Raw genomic sequence first — 22601 nt, forward strand, 5'->3', positions numbered from 1 at the left:
TTCCCACAGCTCTTAGGTCAGCACCATATTGACCCAAGTCTAGGAGACCCAAGGTGTGTGTGGGGGGGGGGGACCTGAGCAATGTGTACTCTTTATGGGAGCCTTTCCCCAGCAGTGGGCTCTGGTGGGCTTACCTGGCATTAGTGTGCAGCTGAGACTGTGCTCTGAACACTGCCCTAGAATGCCCAATGCTGCACTGTGGGGAAGGGAGCATTTTAATAATAAAATAATAATAAAATTTTATTTATATCCCGCCCTCCCCAGCTGGAGCTGGGCTCAGAGCAGCTAACAGCAATAAAAGTAACACAGCATTCTAAAATCAATATTCTAAAAACAATTAAAAATCAAATGGCAACCACTGGGCCAGAGTTCTACAAGGATCACCAAAGGAGGGGGTCACTCTGTGCCCTGGTCAAAGGCCTGGTGGAACAGCTCTGTCTTGCAGGTCCTGTGGAAAGATGTCAAGTCCCGCAGGGCCCTAGTCTCTTGTGACAGAGTGTTCCACCAGATCGGGGCCACAGCCAAAAAAGCCCTGTCTCTGGTTGAGGCCAGCCTAACCTCCCTGTGGCCCGGGATCTCCAAGTTGTTTTCATTTGAGGACTGTAAGGTCCTCCGTGGGACATACCAGGAGAGGCGGTCCCGTAGGTATTTCCCGTAGGAAATTCAAACAGTGAGTAGACCCAGCGTAGAGAACTAGCTCTTTTTTGTTTGTTTTTTTAAGGTGGGTCCATGGCAAGCAGCAGCAGTGCCCGCTGCCACAATGCTGGAGCCCTGAAACTGCCCAAGGTTGCCTGGTAGTAATGCCAGCCTTGGGGTCACCTTCCCAGAACAAAATGGTGACAATGCACACGGAACTGCAGCGTGAGATGTGTTACTGGGGGAGGGAGTTTGCCTGCGTCTGGATCATGGTCTCATGTAGTTTGCCTGGCAGACAAATGCACATGGCATGATCAAGGGAGATTGGGGCCCCTTGGAATATGATTTAGTGCCAGACTCTTAGGCATGCTTTCTGTTGTTTACACGAAAAGCAGCAGAGAGAGAAAGGGAAGGAGAGGATGCCGTCATCAGACTATTCGCTAAAATGTCCCCCCTGACCTTGTTTGGTGTCTGTGGCTGAGGTCGGGCTATGCTCACTCGCGCATGGGCACTGCCCCTCGCACTTAACCGTCAGCTGTTTGCTGGTCAGGCAGGCTTGCTGCTCCAGTTTGCACTGCAAGACAGAATGGAGAGTAGACAGTCAGAGAAGTCAGCACTTGCCAATCAAATGGGGGACGGGGCATCCGGGCTCCGGGACTCTGCTGGTCTAGGAGAGCCTGCCATGAACCTCCTCGACCTCATCTCACCTGCTCCTCTGCTGCCGCCTGACGTTCCCCTCCTCATTTGTCTAGTCTGTCCAACATAGATCACACACCCTTACAGAGTGGACAATGCCTCCCTCTCCTCTATCTTTTGGCAGCAGGAGCAAGAGCAGAAGGGGAGATGGGAGGCAGGATCACTTCATGACCTCGGTCAACAGGCCAGACCCTTTTGGCTCCTCCTCTCCTTGTTTCCATCCCAGATGGTCCTGCAAAGACCTGGTGCCTGAGTTTGCTTATCTTCCCTCCATCCCTTTCCCCCTTCTCGTATCATCTCTTTTAGATTATAAACCTGAGGGCAGCAACTGTCTTGCTTTTTATTGTTAAGTTGCTTTTCAGCTTCCAGAGCAGGGTCCAAACACTACAAACAAACAAACAAACGGATACTCTAAGTTCTGCACTAAGATGACGATTCACCTACTGCTTAATGCAATGGCTGAATACTCATGCACAAGTTCATAACGGTTACTCCCCACCCCCCCTGCCCAATTCCAAATTCCATGAATAATATTCCTCCGAACGCTCCTTGATGGGAAACGACTTCATTAATCAGCTCCAGTGTAAACACATTAATCACAGGGATTAGCGGCTGTGTATATCAATATGCTGACATTCAATATAATAAATCGGAGGATGTGACCATTTCCCTTTTGTCCGCGATAGAAAGCACAGCGGGTCTTGGAAAGTATTCCTATGGCAGTATAATGAACTCTGCCTCTGGAGCCATGCCCAGCGGGAGCAATGGTGCTCAGCTGATGTAGTCCAACTTAGGAAAGGGTTCTGTTACTAGCCAAGGCTACATGCCTGCCGTGATTTCCATGATGGGGAGGGAAAGGGGCACCACAAAACGAGGCTTCCTGAGAATTTCAGCTTTTATGACTGGGAAGATATATACACAAGTATGTGTGCAAGGGAGGTGAAGGAATAAATAAGGCTTTTGGTAGCTGGGGTGGGGCTTCAGTGCATGAGGCAGTTTCTCATGCTCCTAATGACTAGCACAAAAGAAATGTTGCAGAATTCTGCATTTAGTTATTGATCGCTATTTTTCATTATTAGAGACATCTTGCAAATGGGCTTATTTTTCACCCGCTTACACAGGTCACAGAATTTGGCTTGACGTGGGATTTTGATTGCAAAGGCATGGACGGGGTTTTTAATTATAGTGCACCCGATTCTGCTTATAAGGTAAAGGGACCCCTGACCATTAGGTCTGATCATGGCCGACTCTGGGGTTGCGGCGCTCATCTTGCTTTATTGGCCGAGGGACCCGGCATACAGCTTCTGGGTCATGTGGCCAGAATGACTAAGCCACTTCTGGCGAACCAGAGCAGCGCACGGAAATGCTGTTTACCTTCCCGCCAGAGCGGTACCTATTAATCTACTTGCACTTTGACATGCTTTCAAACTGCTAGGTTGGCAGGAGCAGGGACCGAGCAACGGGAGCTCACCCCATTGCGGGGATTCGAACCATCGACCTTCTGATCGGCAAGTCCTAGGCTCTGTGGTTTAACCCACAGTGCCACCATATCTCATGCCAAAATACAGGAGGGCTCTGCGTAAGGATGGGGAATCAAACTTTCCCCCCATGCTCTGTGAATGTTAGGGCTCCATGGCTAGATCCTGCCTCCTTCCCATGATGATCCCTGCTCTTTATTCTGAGTACGTTTAGGAGCTCTAAGTTCCAGCAACAAGAATCTCTCTCCCGCTGACCCCTTTGAAATCCAAGGGCAGATTGCAACAGAAGGGTTTTGCGGCAGGCCAGCCTTCTGATCCTGTTACTTTTTTTTATTTAACTCTTCAGGCAACGAGGAACCAAAAGCAAATAACAATGAATCTTCTTAGTGCTAATCTCCCCCGAATGAAATTTCCTGCTGTGTCCTGGTTTCGAACTAATCAGGCTAAGGCTTCTCAACATTCTTTGGTGCATAATAGGCTACAAACTGGCTGCCTGTTTCCTGCGAACTATAGAAAAATATTTCCCCCAGTCACTGACTTGACCTGCTGTGATTTCATGGGGCATTCACAAACATCTTAATAACTGATGGGATGGGAGAAAGAGCACCTTTTTTTAAAAAAAAAGGGAAGAACCCCAGTATATTTGGCTGTGACAAAACACCACACACAGAGCATGTGGAAATGGAGGATTTAGTTGGTGGGAAGATGAAGGGGTAGATTCACAAAACCCAAAACAAACTTGAGCAAGATGGCCAATGGAACTGATTACTTAGAGGGATGGTGCAGTCTCCCTCACTGGCACAAACGATGGACAAATCTTCGATTTATTCCAGTTTCTCATTTCTCCAAACTTAAATTCGGCTCTCCATATATCCACATGGTTGTGATTTTTTAAAAAAAGTTCCCAGGAAAATTCACCAGCATTTTAGTGCAAATTTGTCCTAATCTACACGTTTGTATGCAGTTTCCCCTAATGAACAAGTGTACGCAAAATAATTTCCCCTAATACAATAAACTGTTTCATGTCATTTTTAACTCATATAGGCATTTTTATGCACACTTTACGCCAGTATGTGCATTTTTGTACACATTACTTCTCAGGAGAGCTGCACTACAAAATTCAGAAAAGTGTGACTTTTGAAGGCTGGCTGTGCTTTGGTTCTCGTATCGTGTTGGAAAGCATGAAGTAGGTTCGTTCATCTTTACACGCAAACTGAATTGAATTTCTTTTCCCATCCCCTACTCATTGGAGGCTTTCAAACAGGCTGGACCGCTCTGGATTTCCTGCATCAAACTACATGTCCAACAAGACCACCTCCAAATCTATGGTTCCAAGTGGTCGGTTCAAAGCATGTTACAGCTATTTACATAGCGGCAAAGCCATAATTCCAATGCTCCACCTCACTGCCAGATCAGTGCTCGGGATGCGAGGAGAGAAGCAGGAAAGACTCAGAATCCTCACTTCCTGTTGCAAATTGCCCCGGCCACCATACGGAGCAATCCAAAAATGGCCGTAAAAGATCTCTGAATTGCATGCTTCAGGAGCTGTATAAAAACCAGCCTCAGTTTTTAGCAAAGGAACCATGCTTCGGTTTCTGAATCAGTTCACCCCAGGCTGGGAGGCGATTCTTCACAAGCCTCACTTCTCTATTTTGAGAGAGTTAAATGCAATTGTATGTGCTAAAGGCAAGAGCTTAGTTGGAACAGACTCCCCCATTCCAACAGCCAGAAGGCAGAAAAAGTAGGTCAGCACAGCATAACAAGGGCTACCCAAACGAGCTTTGGCTCAGTGAGTCACACCAAACCTGTACAGCTTCACTGTACTGCATGCAACGCAAAGGCATATTGCACTCACTTCCAATACTGTAAATATACCACTGCACTGTTACCCAGAGACTCACTTTGTCTAGAAGGAAAGTCAAATGACCTCAAACCCTTGGCGATACTTGTATTGCTGCTGTCTGTCTTTTTAAGGGACCGGCTTTACATTTCATGGAATCAAAAAGTTGGAAGGTGCCTTAAAAGGTCAACGAGTTCAGCACCCCCCTACAGCAACCTTAACAGAGGGCCAACCAGCCTCTGCTTAAACAGCTCCAGCAGAGGAGGAACCTACCACCTTCCAAAGCTGTCAAAGAGCTCTTACTGTTAGGAAGTTTCTCCTAATATGAAGCTGAAACCTGCTTCGTTGCCATTTCTACCTGCTGGTTCCAGTCACGATTCCGTGGGCCAAAACCATCCACAACGTCCTAACTGTATGCATTTTGTTTCCAGAATGTGATGTTTTGATACCAACATCTGGGTAACAGACATTCTCCCTTTTCTAACCAACACCAGGGACAGCCAATAGTATTTCCTTTCCCAGAAATGAAGGTGCCCTTAAAAAAGAAAAAGGGATTCCTTGATCTTGCTCCCAAAACTCCTCTTGATTTCTGGTCTGGTCAATGGGCCAAGCACGTTTTCATATCGTTTCAAAAACCTGTTTTATTACAGGTGACAATGAGGATAAAATAAATTCGTGGAAGGGCCATAGCTCATCTGCCTTCTGTATAAAGGTAAAGGTAAAGGGACCCCTGACCATTAGGTCCAGTCGTGGCCGACTCTGGGGTTGCGGCGCTTATCTCGCTTTATTGGCCGAGGGAGCCAGCATGCAGCTTCTGGGTCATGTGGCCAGCATGACTAAGCCGCTTCTGGTGAACCAGAGCAGCGCATGGAAACGCCGTTTACCTTCCCGCCGGAGCGGTATCTATTTATCTACTTGCACTTTGACGTGCTTTCGAACTGCTAGGTTGGTAGGAGCAGGGACCGAGCAACGGGAGCTCACCCCATCGCGGGGATTCGAACCGCCAACCTTCTGATTGGCAAGTCCTAGGCTCTGTGGTTTAACCCACAGCGCTACCCACGTCCCGTGCCTTCCGTATAGAAGGTCCCAATTTCACTCCCCGGCGTCTCCAGGCAGGACTGATAAGGCCTCCTGCCTGGAGAGCTGCTGCCAGTCAGTGCAGGCAATACTGAGCTGAATGGACAATTCGTCTGACTTCTGTTACTGTGAGTCTGATTTGACTAACCAGTCTAATAATAATAATAATAATAATAATAATAATAATAATGTATTATTTATACCCCGCCCATCTGGCTGGGTTTCCCCAGCCACTCTGGGCAGCTCCCAACAGAGTATTAAAAACACAATAAAACATCAAACATTAAAAACTTCCCTAAACAGGGCTGCCTTCAGATGTCTTCTAAAAGTCTGGTAGTTGTTTATTTCCTTGACATCTGATGGAAGGCCTTCCACAGGGCAGGTGCCACTACCGAGAAGGCCCTCTGCCTGGTTCCCTGTAGCTTCACTTTTTGTAGTGAGGGAACCGCCAGAAGGCTCTCAGCATTAGACCTCAGTGTCCAGGCTGAATGATGGGGGTGGAGGCACTAGCAGAAGGCTGCACAAGGAAGCCCGCACAACTGGCCGAGGGGGTGCGTGTGTCAGTACAGCATGAGAAGGGAGGAGAAGGGAAATAGAAATGTGTGCGCTGACAGAGTGATCTCCTTAGCACTACAAATCCCTCCCTCTGTTACTAAATGTGTGTCTGCACCAGAGGAAGTGAAGCCTTCGTATAATTTGTTATTCTCTTAAAAGCTGTGCCTCATTTTATTATTGTCTCTGTGCCTTTTTGGTTCTTTTCATCATACTAGCATTCACAAGAATTCTGCAGATCTGCAGCGTTTAGTAATGACAATTTTAGCTGCCCTCAAAAGAAAAAAAAGGGGGGGGAACCAGCTCATAATTACCTCTTCTTTATCTTTAAAATCAACCAATTACTCCACCTCTGGGACCTCCACCAAAGGGTTATATATAATCTTGATATAATTTTGTGGGTTGGTGATAAATTAAGCAGAGGTGCCAGAGAGGTTGTCTTTGTTGTTTATTATCTTTAATATCGCTCGCTAACAATGCCTCCAGTGCTTCCACTAATATATATATGTATGTGTGTGTATGTAATTTATTTAACTGTACTGAAGTACTAAGTACTGCTCCACAGTTTGGGTTAATGTGTCCTTACAATTTTCACAAAATTGTCCGTTTTTACAGATGGAAATGAATGGTGAGAGGACTTAGGCCACCCACTGATAGCCTAGAGGAGAAGAGCATTAATGAAGTACAAAATTATGTCCATGAAATGGCAATGTAGGAAAGAGGGCAAAGTTTCTAAGCTTGGGAGGAGAGGTGTTGTGAGCAGTCAAAAGACACATCAAGAGGAAGGGGCAGGTGGCTTCCATGTCTTCTGCTCACACTCCTGAGTCTCGTCCTAAGGAAGCAGACAGGCACTTCCCTCACAATGAGATGGCCTCACTCCTGAGCCTCCCAACAGAACGTGCTTTTCCGCATTACAATCCAGAAATGCGGAAAGAGGAACCATTAGTCCCTTGAGCAACCATTCTGAAACAAACAGGCCCTAATAACAAGTTAAAGAACCAAGCTTTTCCCATGGCAAAGTGTTGCATGAGACGCAAGTAAATATTTATTTACAGTGGTGCCCCGCAAGACGAAATTAATTCGTTCCGCAATTTTTGTCGTCTAACGAATTTTTCGTCTTGCGAAGCACGAAATCCCATAGGAATGCATTGAAAATCAATTAATGCGTTCCTATGGTCAAAAAAAGTCCAAACAAAGCCAAATTTGGTACAACAACAGTTTATTAACGGCTCTTTAAAGTCACACATACTGTAAAGAGCAGTTCAAAAATTTAAGGGAAAATAAATTAACTTTATAAACAAAACATGTCTTTGTTTTTAGTCAAAGAAAAAGTCGCGAGACGTTTTCGTCTTGCGAAGCAAGCCCATAGGGGAAATTCGTCTTGCGAGGCAAATCGCGAACGGAAAAACCTTTCGTCTAGCGAGTTTTTTGTCTTGCGAGGCATTCGTCTTGCGGGGCACCACTGTATCTGTTACATTTATATGCTGCTACCATTCCTGCTTTTGAATTATGGTGCTGCTGCTTTTGAATTATGGTGCTGGAGGAGACTCTTGAGAGTCCCATGGACTGCAAGAAGATCAAACCTCTCCATTCTGAAGGAAATCGGCCCTGAGTGCTCACTGGAAGGACAGATCCTGAAGCTGAGGCTCCAATATTTTGGCCACCTCATGAGAATTCTCTCCCTGGAAAAGACTCTGATGTTGGGAAAGATTGAGGGCACAAGGAGAAGAGGACAACAGAGGACGAGATGGTTGGACAGTGTTCTTGAAGCTACCAGCATGAGTTTTACCAAACTGCGGGAGGCAGTGGAAGACAGAAGTGCCTGGCGTGCTCTGGTCCATGGGGTCACGAATTGTCAGACACGACTAAACGAATAAACAACAACACCTTTTCTTCGGGAAGCTCCCTTGTATTATCTTCTTCTTCTTCCTACTACTACTACTACTACTACTACTACTAGGATTTACAAGCTGTTTGTAGAGCTAACTCCCAGTACACCATAAAGCCAGCTGAATAACTTTGGGTTCATTACTGGGTGGTTGGTTTTGTTTTGTTTTTAAGCTTAACCCACCTCACAGGGTTGCTGTGAAGATAGAACAGGTGAGTGGGTAGAGAAACAATAGGACTTGGAGCTAATTCTAGCAGCTCAGTTGCCTAGAGTGTGGTCTGATAATGCCAACGTTGTGGGGCTCGAACCCCTTAAGGGACAGCGGCAAATTCCTGCACTGCGGGGGAGGGGGCTGGACTAGATGACCCTCAGGGACCCTTCCAACTCTGCAATCCTATGACTCTTAAGAATGTAAGGAACAAGCAAAGACTGTAAAACAACTCAAGAGAACAGAGATACAAAAACTCCCTGCACGCCCCCCCCCCCCCGCATAATACCAAACAGGTATGAAATTCAGACCAGACCCCCTGAAACGTTGCAGCTACTTCTTCCCCTGAACGAACGCCCTCCCGCCAACCTCTTTTCCAGGCTTAGCTGCTGCCATTTTCTCTCACCACGGAGCTGTAAGTGTGTCCATCGGAGCCACAGACAGATGCGAGCTGGGTCATGTGACAAGGCTTGCACAAGCTCTCCTTGTTTCCATGGAGTTTCAGGGTAGGCTGTTTGATTCTGTGGGTGCACAGGAGGGAGAGATAAGAAAGAAAGAAAGAATTCGTATTAAAGCAGGGATAACCTCGCAGCAAACACGCCCTCAGGCACAAGATGCGCTCTTCTCTGTTTGGCACTTGAGGAATGTGAAATATCCCGAAACTGCAGACCGGAGAGTGCTCCTCAGGTATCACTGTAATATAAAAGGCAGGGATCCACAAGGGAAACTCTTCACAGAGCCACGAGGAGGAAAAGCTTCACCTATGGATTTCTGCCTGTTGTGCTCCCATGAAAGCCACACGGAGAGCTTCCGCCTGCCAAACAGCGACAGCTTTAACCTTCAGTTATTCCCAGGAGAAAGGGGCGAAGAGCCATCGCGGCCAAAGGCCTCTTCAGCCATTTGGGGCAAATGCGCATGGATTGATAGAGGCAGGGGCATGCACAGAAACCCCAGTCCCAGCGTCACTGCATGGGCCAGATCCACTTCCACACCATCCTGTATCAAGAGCAAAAGTCTGAAGGGAGATTTTAAGGGTGTTCAGAAGAATGTGTGCATGCCCCTGTTTCCTCCCTGCTCACAGGAGTTTGGGCGAACACTTGCAGAGAGCTCAGGTGTGAACACATAATGTTAAGTGAAGGAGTGGAAGAGAGCCTTAGCCACAAGGAATGAGTTCACCTGCGCAAAACGGCCTCCCTTAGGGATACTGCCTATTCCTCCTCTGCCTTTTCACTCTTAAATTCAAAAAAGAAAAATTAATTAAGACTTATGGAAATTGTGCAGGCAACTCTATACCTGCTTGTTCAGTGAGAACAGGCAGTGGGGAGCAGGATCTGGCCAACGGGCCAAATCCTGACCACCCCCATGGGCCATTTTGAGAGATGGGTAGTGCCTCCATCACCTGACATCACAACGATGTCACATGATCCGAAATATACCTGGTCCTGAGTTTCAGAGTCCTGGCTAACAAGTGCCACTTCAGCAGGTGGCTGACAAGCACTTGGCACTTTTAAAAACATTCGTTCAATATCCTGAATAAAACAAATCACTTTTAAATCTACTAGCCAACTGTATTTAAGTGTGGGTTGTCCTCCGTTGACTTATAAGTCCATTGACTTCCTGTTGTGCCCACCACAAAAGGACTCGTCGGAAGCAAGCGCAAGTCACTCAGTAACCCCTATTGCCCCACCAGGGACTCATGGGGAGGCCAGCGGCTTCCTTACCTGTGCTCCAGCTTTTTGCGGCTAATGCACATAGCCCGCTGGTAGCCCTGGGCGATGCACACCTTGTGCCGGCTGCATTTCACTTTCTGGCAGGGATCCTTAGTGGTGTCCACACCTAAAGCCAGAAGTAAATGGAGTGTGAATGACTAAATGCTCCTTTTTATAGCAGAGTTTGCTGCCTGATATAAAGCAGAAGCTTGCAGACAACCACACACAACATGCTAAAAACCACAAAGCAACCACGGTCTGCAATACTTCATTACATGCAAGTATATCAGAAGCTGTTTCACAAATCAACTTAAATTGAGTCTGATAATTGGACTAGTTTCCCATTTGTAGTGTTATCTTATAAATAGGGCTGCCCTACGTCCGGGACTCCCGGGTGTATGGCAATGTCGGAAGTGTTGACTTTTTGGCGAATTTCCTTAAAAAAAAAAAAAGCACAGCAACTTCATTTTGAGATTTTGCAGGAAAAGCTCAACAACTTTTGTGTTCAGATATTCACTTTTTGAAATACAGCAACCCTATTACAAACAACTTTGCTACAATCAACGATTTAGAAATTATTTGCACGCAGTGTGCCGTGTACTGCCGACTGCCTTTGCAAACAAACCTAAACTCACCGCTTTAGGAAGGCAGCTCCCCAATATGCAACAGCAATGAACCTTCTTGCCATGTGCTCTCTCTATGACCTGCGTGGATTCCCACCACATGCAAAAAGGTGCTGCGAGAGAACCACCTGACATGGTACGTATAAGCATTCACATTCCCATCTTCGCTGAGGAACGGGTAGGAATGTGCAGCTGCAGCTGTCCTGCACGGACACAGTCAAGGGTCACCTAACACTTGTCATGTGTGCCTGTCAATATGCAAGCAACGTGGGCCTCGACAAATCAGCTGGCTTACTCACCTGCAGCAGTGTCCAGTGCTGAACTACATATACTGAAGGCTCTTTGGATTTGCATTCAGGGCGTGTTTGTGTGTGATGGAGGACTTTGTGCAAGAAAAGCCCTAAACACAAAGGTGAAGTATCTGCTGGGTTGAGACCAATATTTTTGTCATGGTTCTCTACAGAACTAGCACCTGCCACCTGCAATCTAGTCTCTAGCCACTCCCCTTTCAAACACATTTTTGTTTAGATTTATTTTTTTTAACACACACACACACTCTATGCATCCAAACATCTAAATCCAAAATCGGTGAGATTTAGGTAATATGCCCACAACAACTAATCATCGCTAAATTTGGGAAACAGCTATAGCTCAGTGGTAGACTGCATGCTTTGAATGCAGAACGATCAAGTTTCGATCGCATCTCCAAGCAGCTCAGGGAAAGACTCTCTCTTCAAAATCTGGAGAGCTGCACCCAGTCAACGGAGATAATCCTGAGCTGCATGGACCACTGGGCTGGCTCAGCAGAAGGCAGCTTTCCATGTATGCTGTGTCAAATCTAGAATAACAGACAAATTTCAAGCCGTGTGCTCTAATCTGGCCCGAATGACTGGTCTCCTGAAACAGCCTCCTGCTTGCATTTGTCAACAAAGGTACACATCTCCATCTGGGCTGCAGTGGTTATCTACCCTCTACCAAATTGTCTGGCAGATGTAGTTTGGAACTTCCTGAGGGCACCTGAGGTTGGAAGAGGATAGGCTAGATGCATCTTTGGATGGGAATGGAAGATGTGCCTCTAAACCCAGTCCCTCCAGCTACACATCACTAGCTGCCCGTGATTGCTGTTGGATTTGGGCCGCAGAGGACAATGCAGCGTAGAGCTAAGCGCCCTTAAGCTCGCCGCTTTCAAAGGGCATAATAAGCATGCTTAAATCTGCGTGGGTTCAAAGCCAGCAAACTTTACAACGGCAGGAACTTTGCAGCCTGGATCAGGCAGCCTTTGAAAAACAAAATGCTCTTGCACTATTTTCTGAAGGTCAGCAAATCAGTATTCTGGTCAGGCCAGAGCAGTCAAGGCATTCTTTAAATTGAATTGCCTTTATTTAATAAAACCAAGGGAGATCAAAGGACTGGTGCTCAAGTACTCAATTTTCTAAAAGTTTGGGGGGGGGGGGAGTCTGGTGCCAGCAGTGACTTGAAGATCAGGCGGTGGTAACCAGTGAAACTCCAGCTCCTCAAAGCTTGAATGTATAAACCTGCTTTAAACAGAATCAGAACCTCAGTCCACCTATTTCAGTTCTGCCCAAAGCAAGATGGAGGAATTTGTGGCCTCCATGTGCTGTGGGACTCCAACTCCCATCATCCTCAGCCAGCAAGGGATGATGGGAGATGGGAGTTCATCAACATCTGGAGGTTCCCCATTCCTGGCCTACACAGATTGGCTTTGGCTTTATAAGGTCTCGGAGAGGAATCTTTTCCAGCTCCATACCTGGCGATGCCAGAGTCTGAACCTGGGAGTATGCAAAGTATACACTCTTACTTATTTATGTGTCAATGTTATTTAAGTCAACCATGTCTACACCACTTGCCACCTTAGCATCTAAGTGGTGTACAGGAAGGATAAAAGGATGTGATGAATTTAAAGCCAACTAAAACTGTGATTTAGAAAATAAATAAATTTAAAACCATCTGCAATTGAACTATGGTCTGTTCTTATAGCTTGAGCATGCTGTTCTCTTGCATACATTTTTCAACAGTTTAGAAGATCGTGTTGCTCAGGCAACATGTGGATATACTCAAGTTGCTTGCCATAGAACACATGCTTTGATTGCAATCCCTAACATCTCCAGGGAGAAGGATCAGAAAGCAAGGAATGGGGAAGGCTCTTGTGTCAGTTGAAGTAGCAGACTAGACAGACCCAATGGTCTTGCCTAGAAGAAAAAAACTTTCTCTGTTCCAGGTTGGCTAGGAAGCTTAAGTTTCGTAACCACGCAGCATCTAAGTCAGCAAACTATTCCATCAGTTCTCCCTATGCCCCATATACGTACTTTCCCTAGAATAGGGAAAGGGAAACCTCAGGTCTGGTGGCCCCACCAGCGCTCTCTTTTGGACCCCCAGAGCTCTCCATCAGCCATATCCCCTCTCCCCAGACTACACAATTCACAGTTTCGGCTTCACAACCTCCCTGAACGTTTTTGCCAGTCTGGAACCTGCTCCTGAACTCTACACTCATTGTTTTACCTATTTTTGTTTCTGGCCCCGCCCACTTCTGGCATGTGGCCCTCGGGACATTGCTGAGAAGGTAATCTGGCCCTCTGGGTGAAAAACATTCCCCATCCATGTGCTAGAATATCTACCCCCTTTTTTCATCCAAGTCTCCCTTTTGAAAACTAAAATTTCCCATCATGCTTTTGTTACTTGACCTCTTTACATAAATGTCCACACCACCCTTCAGTAGATATCCCTGCTGAAGTGGTTTAGATGGAAAGGCCAATGCAAAAAAGAATCAAAATGCACATGAAGAATCGCATAAACACAAAGGCCGAAAAGGCAGCCGTATCTGAAAGCTGTAATGCCGCCAATCAGAGGAGCACAGCTGCATTTACCCTTCCTGTCCCTCTTCCCTACCTAACAGCTGATCAGCGCAACTGCAGTTGACTTGGCAGAGCTACATGTGCACAGCTTTGGCTTGTTGCACATGGATATTGTTGGATCAGCGCCAACTGCCCCACTTGCAAAAAAAGGAGAGGAAATACACACACACACACACACACACACACACCCCTCATATCCCACTACAACACTTAGATTAAAATTAGACCAAATTTAGGAAACCTTCAAGCACAGGAAGGTCTTTAAAGCAGATTTAAAATTAATCAGAGGAGTGCCCATTTGGACTTCTCTGGCAAAGCATTTGTGCAAACTGCAGTACCACCCGAGACAGCCCTACAACATCTAAACTCAACTGCTTTAAAACGGCCGTGGACGTCTCCCGACGAGCCCCTGAAACAGCCATTGATTCAGATTATTTCCTCTCCTGCATGAAATTGAGTCCTGCACCATTCCACTTTTTTATTATCTGGACAGCTGCTCAGGGCTCAACTCTGTGCTTCTACTCCACAAATTTCTCCTCTGTCACATCAACCACCCACCCAATAATTTTGGATCAATCATCTGTGAAGTCACAACTCTGGAGGCATCGATTTCAAGTAGCAATTAAATGATACTAACCAAGGAAACCAAACCTGCAAACTGTAAACATTTAGAAGCGGGCGTCTCCACTAACATAAAAGGGGGGTTATTTCCATCACTCGCATAAGCACAATCAATTCTGCTCAATGGCACACAACAACCTTATCTAACATGCAGGGAAATAGACTTAACTAACCCAAACACCTGGAAAAGCACCAGAATTCACCCCAGAAGAAAGTGATTAAGGCCATGGGCAGCCCACTCTAATGAATTATCAAGGGCAGGAAAAACTTTGGCCTGTCTACAAATTGTTTTTGTGTTTTTAAGAATATGCATTGGCAGGTAGATTGTATATGAAAGACTACTGCAGCTCAGAGGTAACACCATGCTGCTAATGGAACAGAGGGAGTGGAAGATAAAAAAGGAAGACCATAGCCTCCACTTGGAAGGAGAGTTGGAATTCCTGCATTGTACACACACATTTTTTGCAGCTTGTAAAACCGAAACCGGGAAACACATCTCTCTTCAAACACGCCTGTACTCTGGCTTGATAGTCTTGCCTTCAAAGCCATTTTCAAACGTCTTTAGAACAGATGAAAGCAAGGTAGACACCAGTGAAATTTGCTCCCATATTTACCATCTTGCAAGGCAGGAGGAACCTTGTCCTAACAAGGTCTTGGGCACTTGATCGCAACAGGTCCTTTAAAAAGATTAAGCGGAACCAAAAGGGAAAAGGGTACCTTCATCAACTGGCTGATTATCCTCCCAGCTTTTGATGTAGTCATCCTACATGGGGGGAAAGAAAAAAATGACAGCCTAAGTGAATTAAAAGAGTTTGAACAAGAGAAAATGTCAACTATAAAAATCCAGATGCTGAGAACTCCAGGCAAATCAAAATCCATACAGATAATATTATGCAGAGGATGCGACAGTGATGCTTCCTTGACAGCCTGAATTCCAGGAAAGAGGCTCTGTTGCTGTAATTTCTCTTGGCTTCACCCTCTTTGTTCCCTTTTTGCAGGAGAAGCTCAATGATTTGATGGGCTGGCGCTTAAGAAGGCTGAATCTTCTCAAATCCTCAATTCTTCACAAAGCAAAGAAATGGACTAGGCTCTGGGATTTGTCCATGCTTGAACAGCAATGGGAAACCTCCGTACGATGAGCCTAATCAGGCTCCCCAATTCCAATTTTGGCCCAGAAGGCCATTTTAGCCAAGTCACACCCACCTGACATCACATATGATGTCATGCTGATAGAGATGTGTCAGGTGTGGTGCAGCTAAAGACCTGACTTAGCCAAAATGGGGTTTGCAGGCACTGCTGATCAGCTGATTGGCAGCCCCTGCAAAGTGATACGCCCTTTGTCCTAGCAAACCCTAACCATCAGCTGATTGAGTTTTGCTATGCCAGGGCTCAGCCATTGCAAGACCCTACACTGTAGAACTAGGAAGAAGATCCAGGCATTTCAGAACACCAGGTCATATTCTCTTATCCCTCGTGACCTTGTTTTTACTTTTTTAAAAAAATAAAAAAAATCTCTTCACATTTTCCAAGCTAGCAAGCAATCAGAAGTTAGCAGCCCACTGCAAATCAATGAAGCCATTTTCTGCTTTAAAGTGTTATGCAATCAGAAATAAACATGCTCTACCAACCAGAAAAACAAAATAAAAGCAGTTTAATGATAGAGCCCTTGGCCATCCCGCTTTCATCAAAATGAAGTGTGTGGGGATTGGGGGGCAGGGAATCCCCACACCTCAGCAGTTTACTTTCTTTCTTTTAAAAAAATCTCATCCACTATGGCTCTGAGCTGACCAGTCAGAACACCATTATTATTATTTAGACAGACTGCTTCCCTCTTCCATGTGGTACAGTGGTCTTGTGAAGGCACTCCTGTGTTGAAGCACATCTACATTTTTTTTTTAGGATATGGGAACTGGTGATATTGCCACGTGTGACCTGACAGGCAGGAGAAGGAAAGGCTCGCCTGTGGAGGAGAGGGGTGCACCTAGCCCTCTTACTGGGTTCTCACAAATATGCTGCCAGGCTCTGGCGGGAAGGGAGTTACACCAATGTCACGGAACCATCTAGAATGTCCCTCTAGATGGAGGGCCGGATTCCCTCCTGACCAACCTCTGGAGGGCCTTATGACAGTGGTGGGCTGGGCCAACTGGGAGGAGGAAGACATGGGACAGAAATACACCACGTAAGAGCCAGAGGTTTCTAAACACAAACACTTCTCAATTGTCCACCCTGGCACACCGTTCCAGCCAGGCAAAAACATCTGACAGGGGCACAGAGCAAGGCCTGTGAGAGGGGTTGCGGTCTGAGGAGAGTCTGAGAGGGCTGCATCTGGCCCTCAGGCCCACCAATCTCCCCATCTGCTCTCCATATTTTTGGGCAGATACCTGATCCAAGATGGTTCAGCCAGGGCAGATGTTAGCTGCCAACAGAGGAATTTGAGCAATTTGTGCGAGCAGCACCACGTCAGGCCTGGAGACCACGGAAGGTCAGAGCAACATGCAATTGTTTCTAAATACAGCATTGCATGATTCCCTGCTTCACATGTTATACCACTCAAGAGATATTGGAGCTTATCGGGCAGCTGCAGGACTGTGTCAACTCATTCATGCGATTTTAAAGACTCTGAGGGAGCACAAGGGAGCAGGTGGTGCCTAAGGTGGGCAACCGCCATTGTTTTCAAAGTGTGAGGGGGGGGAGGGGAAAGGCAGTATATGGGCAAAAAGAGATTTATATTCTGACTCGCGGCAACAATCTCCTTAAAGGAGCGTGGGGCGTGTTCTGCATCCCCACTCCAGTCACCTTGCTCCAGCAAAAGGTGCTTTTGAAAAGACTCAGCTGGAGCTCAAAAGTTCCAGAAGAAATGAGAGTGTGTGGCTGGGTGTGCCTCCTGCACAGCCTTCTCAAGAGGCTGTGGGTGGGTGATCCTTATTTTGTCTTCCTCTCTCCTTGTATCCTCAGGATTTATGTATGTGCATCAAATGTAAATGCAGACTACACTTGTGTTACAACTGAGAGACTTACCTGCGTGGAAGACCCTGTGTAAAGCAGAGGGTTGGGCTTAACCTCTTTGGATATATTCCAGACCTCTGATTCAAGAAAGCAGAAGTAGTTCACCAGGCGGTTGCTGGACTAGCTTCCCAGCAGGCTGATCGCTCCTGTTCACTGGGAAGGAGTGAGGAGGCAGCTGGGAGGTCAGCACGGTGCAGGTGTACCAGCAGAGCCAACATGGTGCTGATCCTGGTGCATTTGCACCCTGCCAACCTCCTCACCTCACCCTTCTCCCTCCTGGTAATCAACAGAAAGCTAGTATATCAGTTGCGCTCCACGTACCAAGCCCTAGAATGTGCCATCCTAGCCAAGCCACACAGTCAGAAGAATCACATGGCAACAGCCCTTGCTGAGCTCGACCACTTCCGTCTGTAGGTGAGAAATTACATTTTGGGTTCTCCTACCACATAGAAACAAAAAGCAGCTCAAATTTCTCTGCCACAGAAAACAAGAATGTTGGAGACAACACTTTTTCCTTTCAGGCTTTCTACCCAAGGAACTTTTTCATGTCCTTGGAAGTCTGAAATGGTCCGCCCAGCAAGAGATGCCTGCCATGTTGATTCTTTCATTCTTGTAGCCCGGCTATTGATTCAGCTCTAAAGCACACCATCCTCGATGTGGGTTTATAGCAAAATTGGATTTAGTTTAATGCAACCTTTGTGCTGTGCCAGTTCAGGCACCAGTGATTTCACTGCAGGCAGACGGACGCAGGTATCGAAACATGCAGAGCCAGGATGACTGGCCAATTTTTCACAGACCACATTCAACCACTTAGAAGGTCCTCCAAAATAAACCAGAACCAAAATGAAGGCGCTGCAGTAGAGGACAGAAGGAGGCGATACAGATGTGATGATAAAATGAAACAAGATTATAAAAAATATAAAAAAAATCAGTACTAACCTCCACCTCCTGGATAATTCAGACCACAGCAGAAGGGCAGCAGAAATAACATGAAAAGGAGAGAAAAAGAGAAGTAAAAAATCCCACACATGAAGACAGCATTACATAGCAGCTATACCAACAAGGCAATGCAGCCACGGCTATTCCTCTGCTCAAATTCAGAGTAATGTCAGGATTCATTTCCCAGAAATGATGTTTTATTAACCATTCTACTAATGCAATTTTTCGTTTTGTTTTTTCCAATTTGCATCCATTAAGCCATTTGCCTGTAACAGTGACAGCCGTGGATTCGGGTTGTAAGGGATATAAATCAAGACGAGGGCCTGATAATTTGGGGCATTTATTAAGCAGGCGGCGTCTTCCTCAGGAGGTTTTCTGTTGCCTACAGGGCATGAACGGCAAAGTCTCGGAAGGATGTGCTGGAGTCGCACACTGTATTTCATACCCTTTTGGACACCCCCACCGATACACGCGCTTGATTATTTTTCCTTTTTTGCCTCCGCCAATAAAGGCCACGATCCAGACTATATGCTGGCGGCAGCCATTATAGTGCAAGCCTGCTAGGCCACCTCCCTCGAAATGTACCCGCAAAGAAGTAAATTAAGAAACAGGCAAGGGAAGGGATATATTTGGCTGGGTTCAATGCTCTGTAGCTATATACGCTGCCCATAGAGAGACTACAGTTGAGGTCAACGATCCACCCACGCTCTTGTCCAAAGGGGTTTCAGCAGGGCAATCCAGCCCCCCCCCCCAATCCATTCTTCTAGGTATTTAGATGTGGTGGACGTGATTCTCCACCTGGCTCCATTCTGCATCTGCTGAAAGCACAGGCAAGAAGCTACCATCAGCATAAGCCCTTGAAACAGGAGGAGAAGGCAGAGCTGAGCCTTCCAAGGGTCTGCAGAATTCTATGCTGGTCCAGCTGCCAGTGATGGGCCTGATCCAGCCCTCTCTGCTCTGCCAACCTGGAGCTGGTAAAGCAAAAAAAAAAAAAGGGGGGGAGCAGCCATGCGGTTACTGTCCTCCCACAGTAAACGGACTCGTCTGCTCCAGGTCTGGATACTGCAACAACTAAGGGTGCAGTCAGTTCACACGGCCCAATAATGTAAGCGATTAGAGAAATTCTTAAGACAGCGTTATTTCCCCCCATCCTTCCACAGAAAGGGGTATCTATTCTGAAATCTGAGAGGTCAGCACAACTAGCAGCTAGTGACAATTGAGGCCTTTTGTTACGAATGTGGTTCAAGGTTTTCAAAACACTCCATGGATATGAATGACGAAGCTTTACTACCACTGTGAAGTCAATTGCCATGTATCCCTGATTAAAGGAAAAACGCAAATCCCTTCCAGTGTACTTCTATCCTTATTTGCCCCGACAACAATTAATTTGGACCCCAAAGTGAGTGCCTGTCTTTGATGAGTCTACTGGGGACATTCTTAAAAGACCCAGAATGGGTATAGGTGGGGCTTATTGAAGGGAGATGTGCATATAGCTGAGAACTGGGTATGCAGCTGGAAGTGACAAGCCACTGATCTGTTGAGAAAGCGGCTTGCCTCTTCAGCAGCGAGGAACAAGTGTAGTCCGTTGCCATGTCTAGCTATGGATCATCAAGGCTTGGTTCACAGGGACATATGCATCACTTGATATAAACATCTGCCATTCTCGTGCTGCCTGTCGATGGGCAGTTTTAAGTGGGCTCTCCTTCCGATCCAAGATCTCAGCTGTTTCTCAGCCCTTCGGCAAGGGATCCATTTACAAGCAATGCCAGGATTTGTACTGGGCAAAGTATGGCCTCCCCCCCCCCCCCGTAGGAAGCTGCCTTCGAACTTTGGGCATCTAACCTTTCATCATGTCTTGGCTGAAGTTTGGTAGGGCGGCCATGAGCAAAACAAACAAACAAACGTTACCCTGGTGGCAGTGGCAAGATGCTGTTCTTGATTTATGCCAAGCCTGTTCCCCTCCCGATATTGCTCCCATCAGCCTCAGCAAGCATGGCCGGTGGTCAAGGATTATGGGATTTGCAGTCCAGCCACATCTGAAGGGTCACAGGTTGTCTCAAGGAAACATTACCAGGGCCTGTTCCGTGGCCACACTCCAGAAAGGCTCATCCTTGGAACAGGACTGCCTTTTCCGTCAACAACCCTTTAAGCATTCAGCCCCCATTTCCTCCTCTCCCCCTTTCCGCCTCAGGTCTCCAGCGAGTCCATTCATCTTCTCTGTGCACACCTCTGCAGCAGCTCTTCCTTCACCCAACTGCTGCTCTCTTTCAATGCCCTGGCTGTGTCCTCGGCCTCTTTGCCCTCGTCCATGTGTCTCCCCCCCCAAACAAACACACACAGCTGGAACACCAAGCAATGAGACAAGGGGTCCCTGCAGGTTGAAGGAGCTGCACCATCAAAGGCAATTGTGCGCTTCCTCCCCCCGCCTGCCGAAATCTGCCTTCCCAGCTCTTATAGCGAGGCTGGCAATTGCGAGCCAGAGAGAACAAAACCAATTTATTCTCCACTGCACGCTCAAGACTTCCAGGGCGTTCCACCCCCACTGGGAACGTTTTCAATAGCACCAACCGAAAGGGAGCACAGGGAAGAAGAAGAAGAAGAAAAAGCAGCATAACAATGTCTCTCCCTTCCCCTCGTTCTCGCTCTCTTTCTCTCCAGCCCAACCCGACAGGAAACGGCACATTGTCAAAGCTGGCACCCTGCCACTCTGCAGCAGGCTCTGCCAAGTAAGCAAATGAGGCTTCACATCGGAGATGGTGGCGCTGATGTGCTGTGGAGCCACCTGCCGCTCTGGGGACCGCTTGTAAGCACAGGGAGGTGGAGGGAGCTCTCTGGGGTGTGGGCAGAGGAAAAGGACCGGTCCAAGGTCCTCGCGATAGATTAGAATCCACACCCGGCTGCGGCGTTCAGTGGGTGACCTTGAGTCACCATCCCTCTGGGTCAGTTTAGCCCACCTCCTTGGGGCGGGGGTGAGGGGAGGGCTTCCAGACTATCACCATTTTTGGGTGGGATTCAGTCTCTGCACGATTACAGCCGATTGGGAGGCAACCAACCTGCTCCACCCCCACCCAAAACCAGAGCTTTTGCCACAAGGAAAGCAGCTGGAAAATGCACAACACTGTCCAAAAACAAATCAGAATAGCATTGCCTGAGCTCCAACCAGGATAACTGCTGAATGGACAGGTCGTGTGGAAGCAACTGGGGTTGTCAGTAGCCAAGCAGGATAAAAAAGGAGCCTGTGTGGACCAGAACATGGGAGGCCAGGGTTCAAAATCCCCACTCAGCTATGAGGCTCATTGGGTGACCTTGGGCCAGACACTGCCTCTCTGTCTAACCTACCTCAAAGGGTCATTGTGGGGATTAAATGAGGAGAACCAGGGCTCCCCCCCCCCAGCAGGAACTTGCCAGAACTCAGTTCCAGCACACCTCAGGTGGGTGCCATTGCCATTCTAAGAGAACACGAGAGGCGTTCATGGTGAGTTCTGGCACCTCTTTTTCTAGAAAAAGAGCACTGAGGTGAATGATGCAAGCCAGCTTCAACTCCTTTGGGGGAGGAAAATGTAATAAATGTAATAAATAAGTAAACCCCATGCATGCTCCTCAAGTGCTTTAGGAAATAACAAAATTAGATAACCTCAGATTTCCCAGGGCAGACACAAAACACCAGGAAGCTGCAGAAACCTAAAGTACTGTTAGCAAAGCCACCCTCCATGTATGTCTCTTGCAAGGTGGCCATTTTAAAGCCCCTCCTCCCTCCCCTTTCAAACTCAGGAGCCATGCTATGCTGTGTAGTGGCTACAGAGGCTGGGTGAAAGCCAAGGAGACCTAATTTCAAATACCCACCAGGCCACAAAATTCACTGGCTGGCCTTGAGTTAAGTCACTATCTCTCGGTCTAACCTACCTCACAGGGTTGTTGTGAGGGTGAAATGGTGGCAGGAGAACCTGCCTTCAGCTCCATGGAGGAAAGGCGGGATAAAAATGTACTGGGGCGAGCGCACAAACCCAACACTCACGCTTCATGAAGAAAGATCATTCGGCCCCAAACGCTTGGTGATAAGCAATTAAGCAATCCGCTGGCATGTGTGCAGAACAGACCCCCAGCCACAGCTGCAAAGCAGTTCTGTCAAAGGCAAGCCCTTCTGATTCTTCCCCCCCTCCGCCCCCAATATATTTAAACAATCCTTTCTCGTCAGCGCTTTCTGTTTCTGTCATGCACTTTCCGGAGGGGGAGTGAGGACTGTTGACAGGGTAGGTCACTCGAGACAGCGGCTCCCTCAGGAGGTCAAACTACTGAAGGAGACTGCGCCTGACCTTGGCGCTACTGAAGGGAAGTGTGTTTGCTCAGCGAGAGGAGGGAGTTACCAAGGGCATGCTGGGAGCTCAAAATGCTCTTCGGCCTTTATATTCTGTGCCGGCTTCTATGGTGTAATAACATCAAAATAATCCGCTTTCA

General features: G+C 47.1%; 1 protein-coding gene across 1 annotated transcript in view; it reads right to left on the reverse strand.

Moving 5' to 3' along the window:
• Nucleotides 1-14963, reverse strand: part of LOC310706857 (testican-2) — a 29587-nt gene extending 14624 nt beyond the window's left edge. The window contains exons 1-4 of the mRNA XM_083503230.1: nt 14919-14963; nt 10097-10211; nt 8782-8896; nt 1096-1210 (exon numbers count right to left, since the gene is read on the reverse strand). Of these exons, the coding sequence (XP_083359356.1) occupies nt 1096-1210; nt 8782-8896; nt 10097-10128 (262 nt within the window). The 5' untranslated portion in view covers nt 10129-10211; nt 14919-14963. The remainder of the gene's footprint in view (nt 1-1095; nt 1211-8781; nt 8897-10096; nt 10212-14918) is intronic.
• Nucleotides 14964-22601: the final 7638 nt, after the last annotated feature.

This window comes from Podarcis liolepis (genome assembly GCF_965112155.1).
Source record: "Podarcis liolepis genome assembly, chromosome: 5".
Classification (NCBI taxonomy): domain Eukaryota; kingdom Metazoa; phylum Chordata; class Lepidosauria; order Squamata; family Lacertidae; genus Podarcis; species Podarcis liolepis.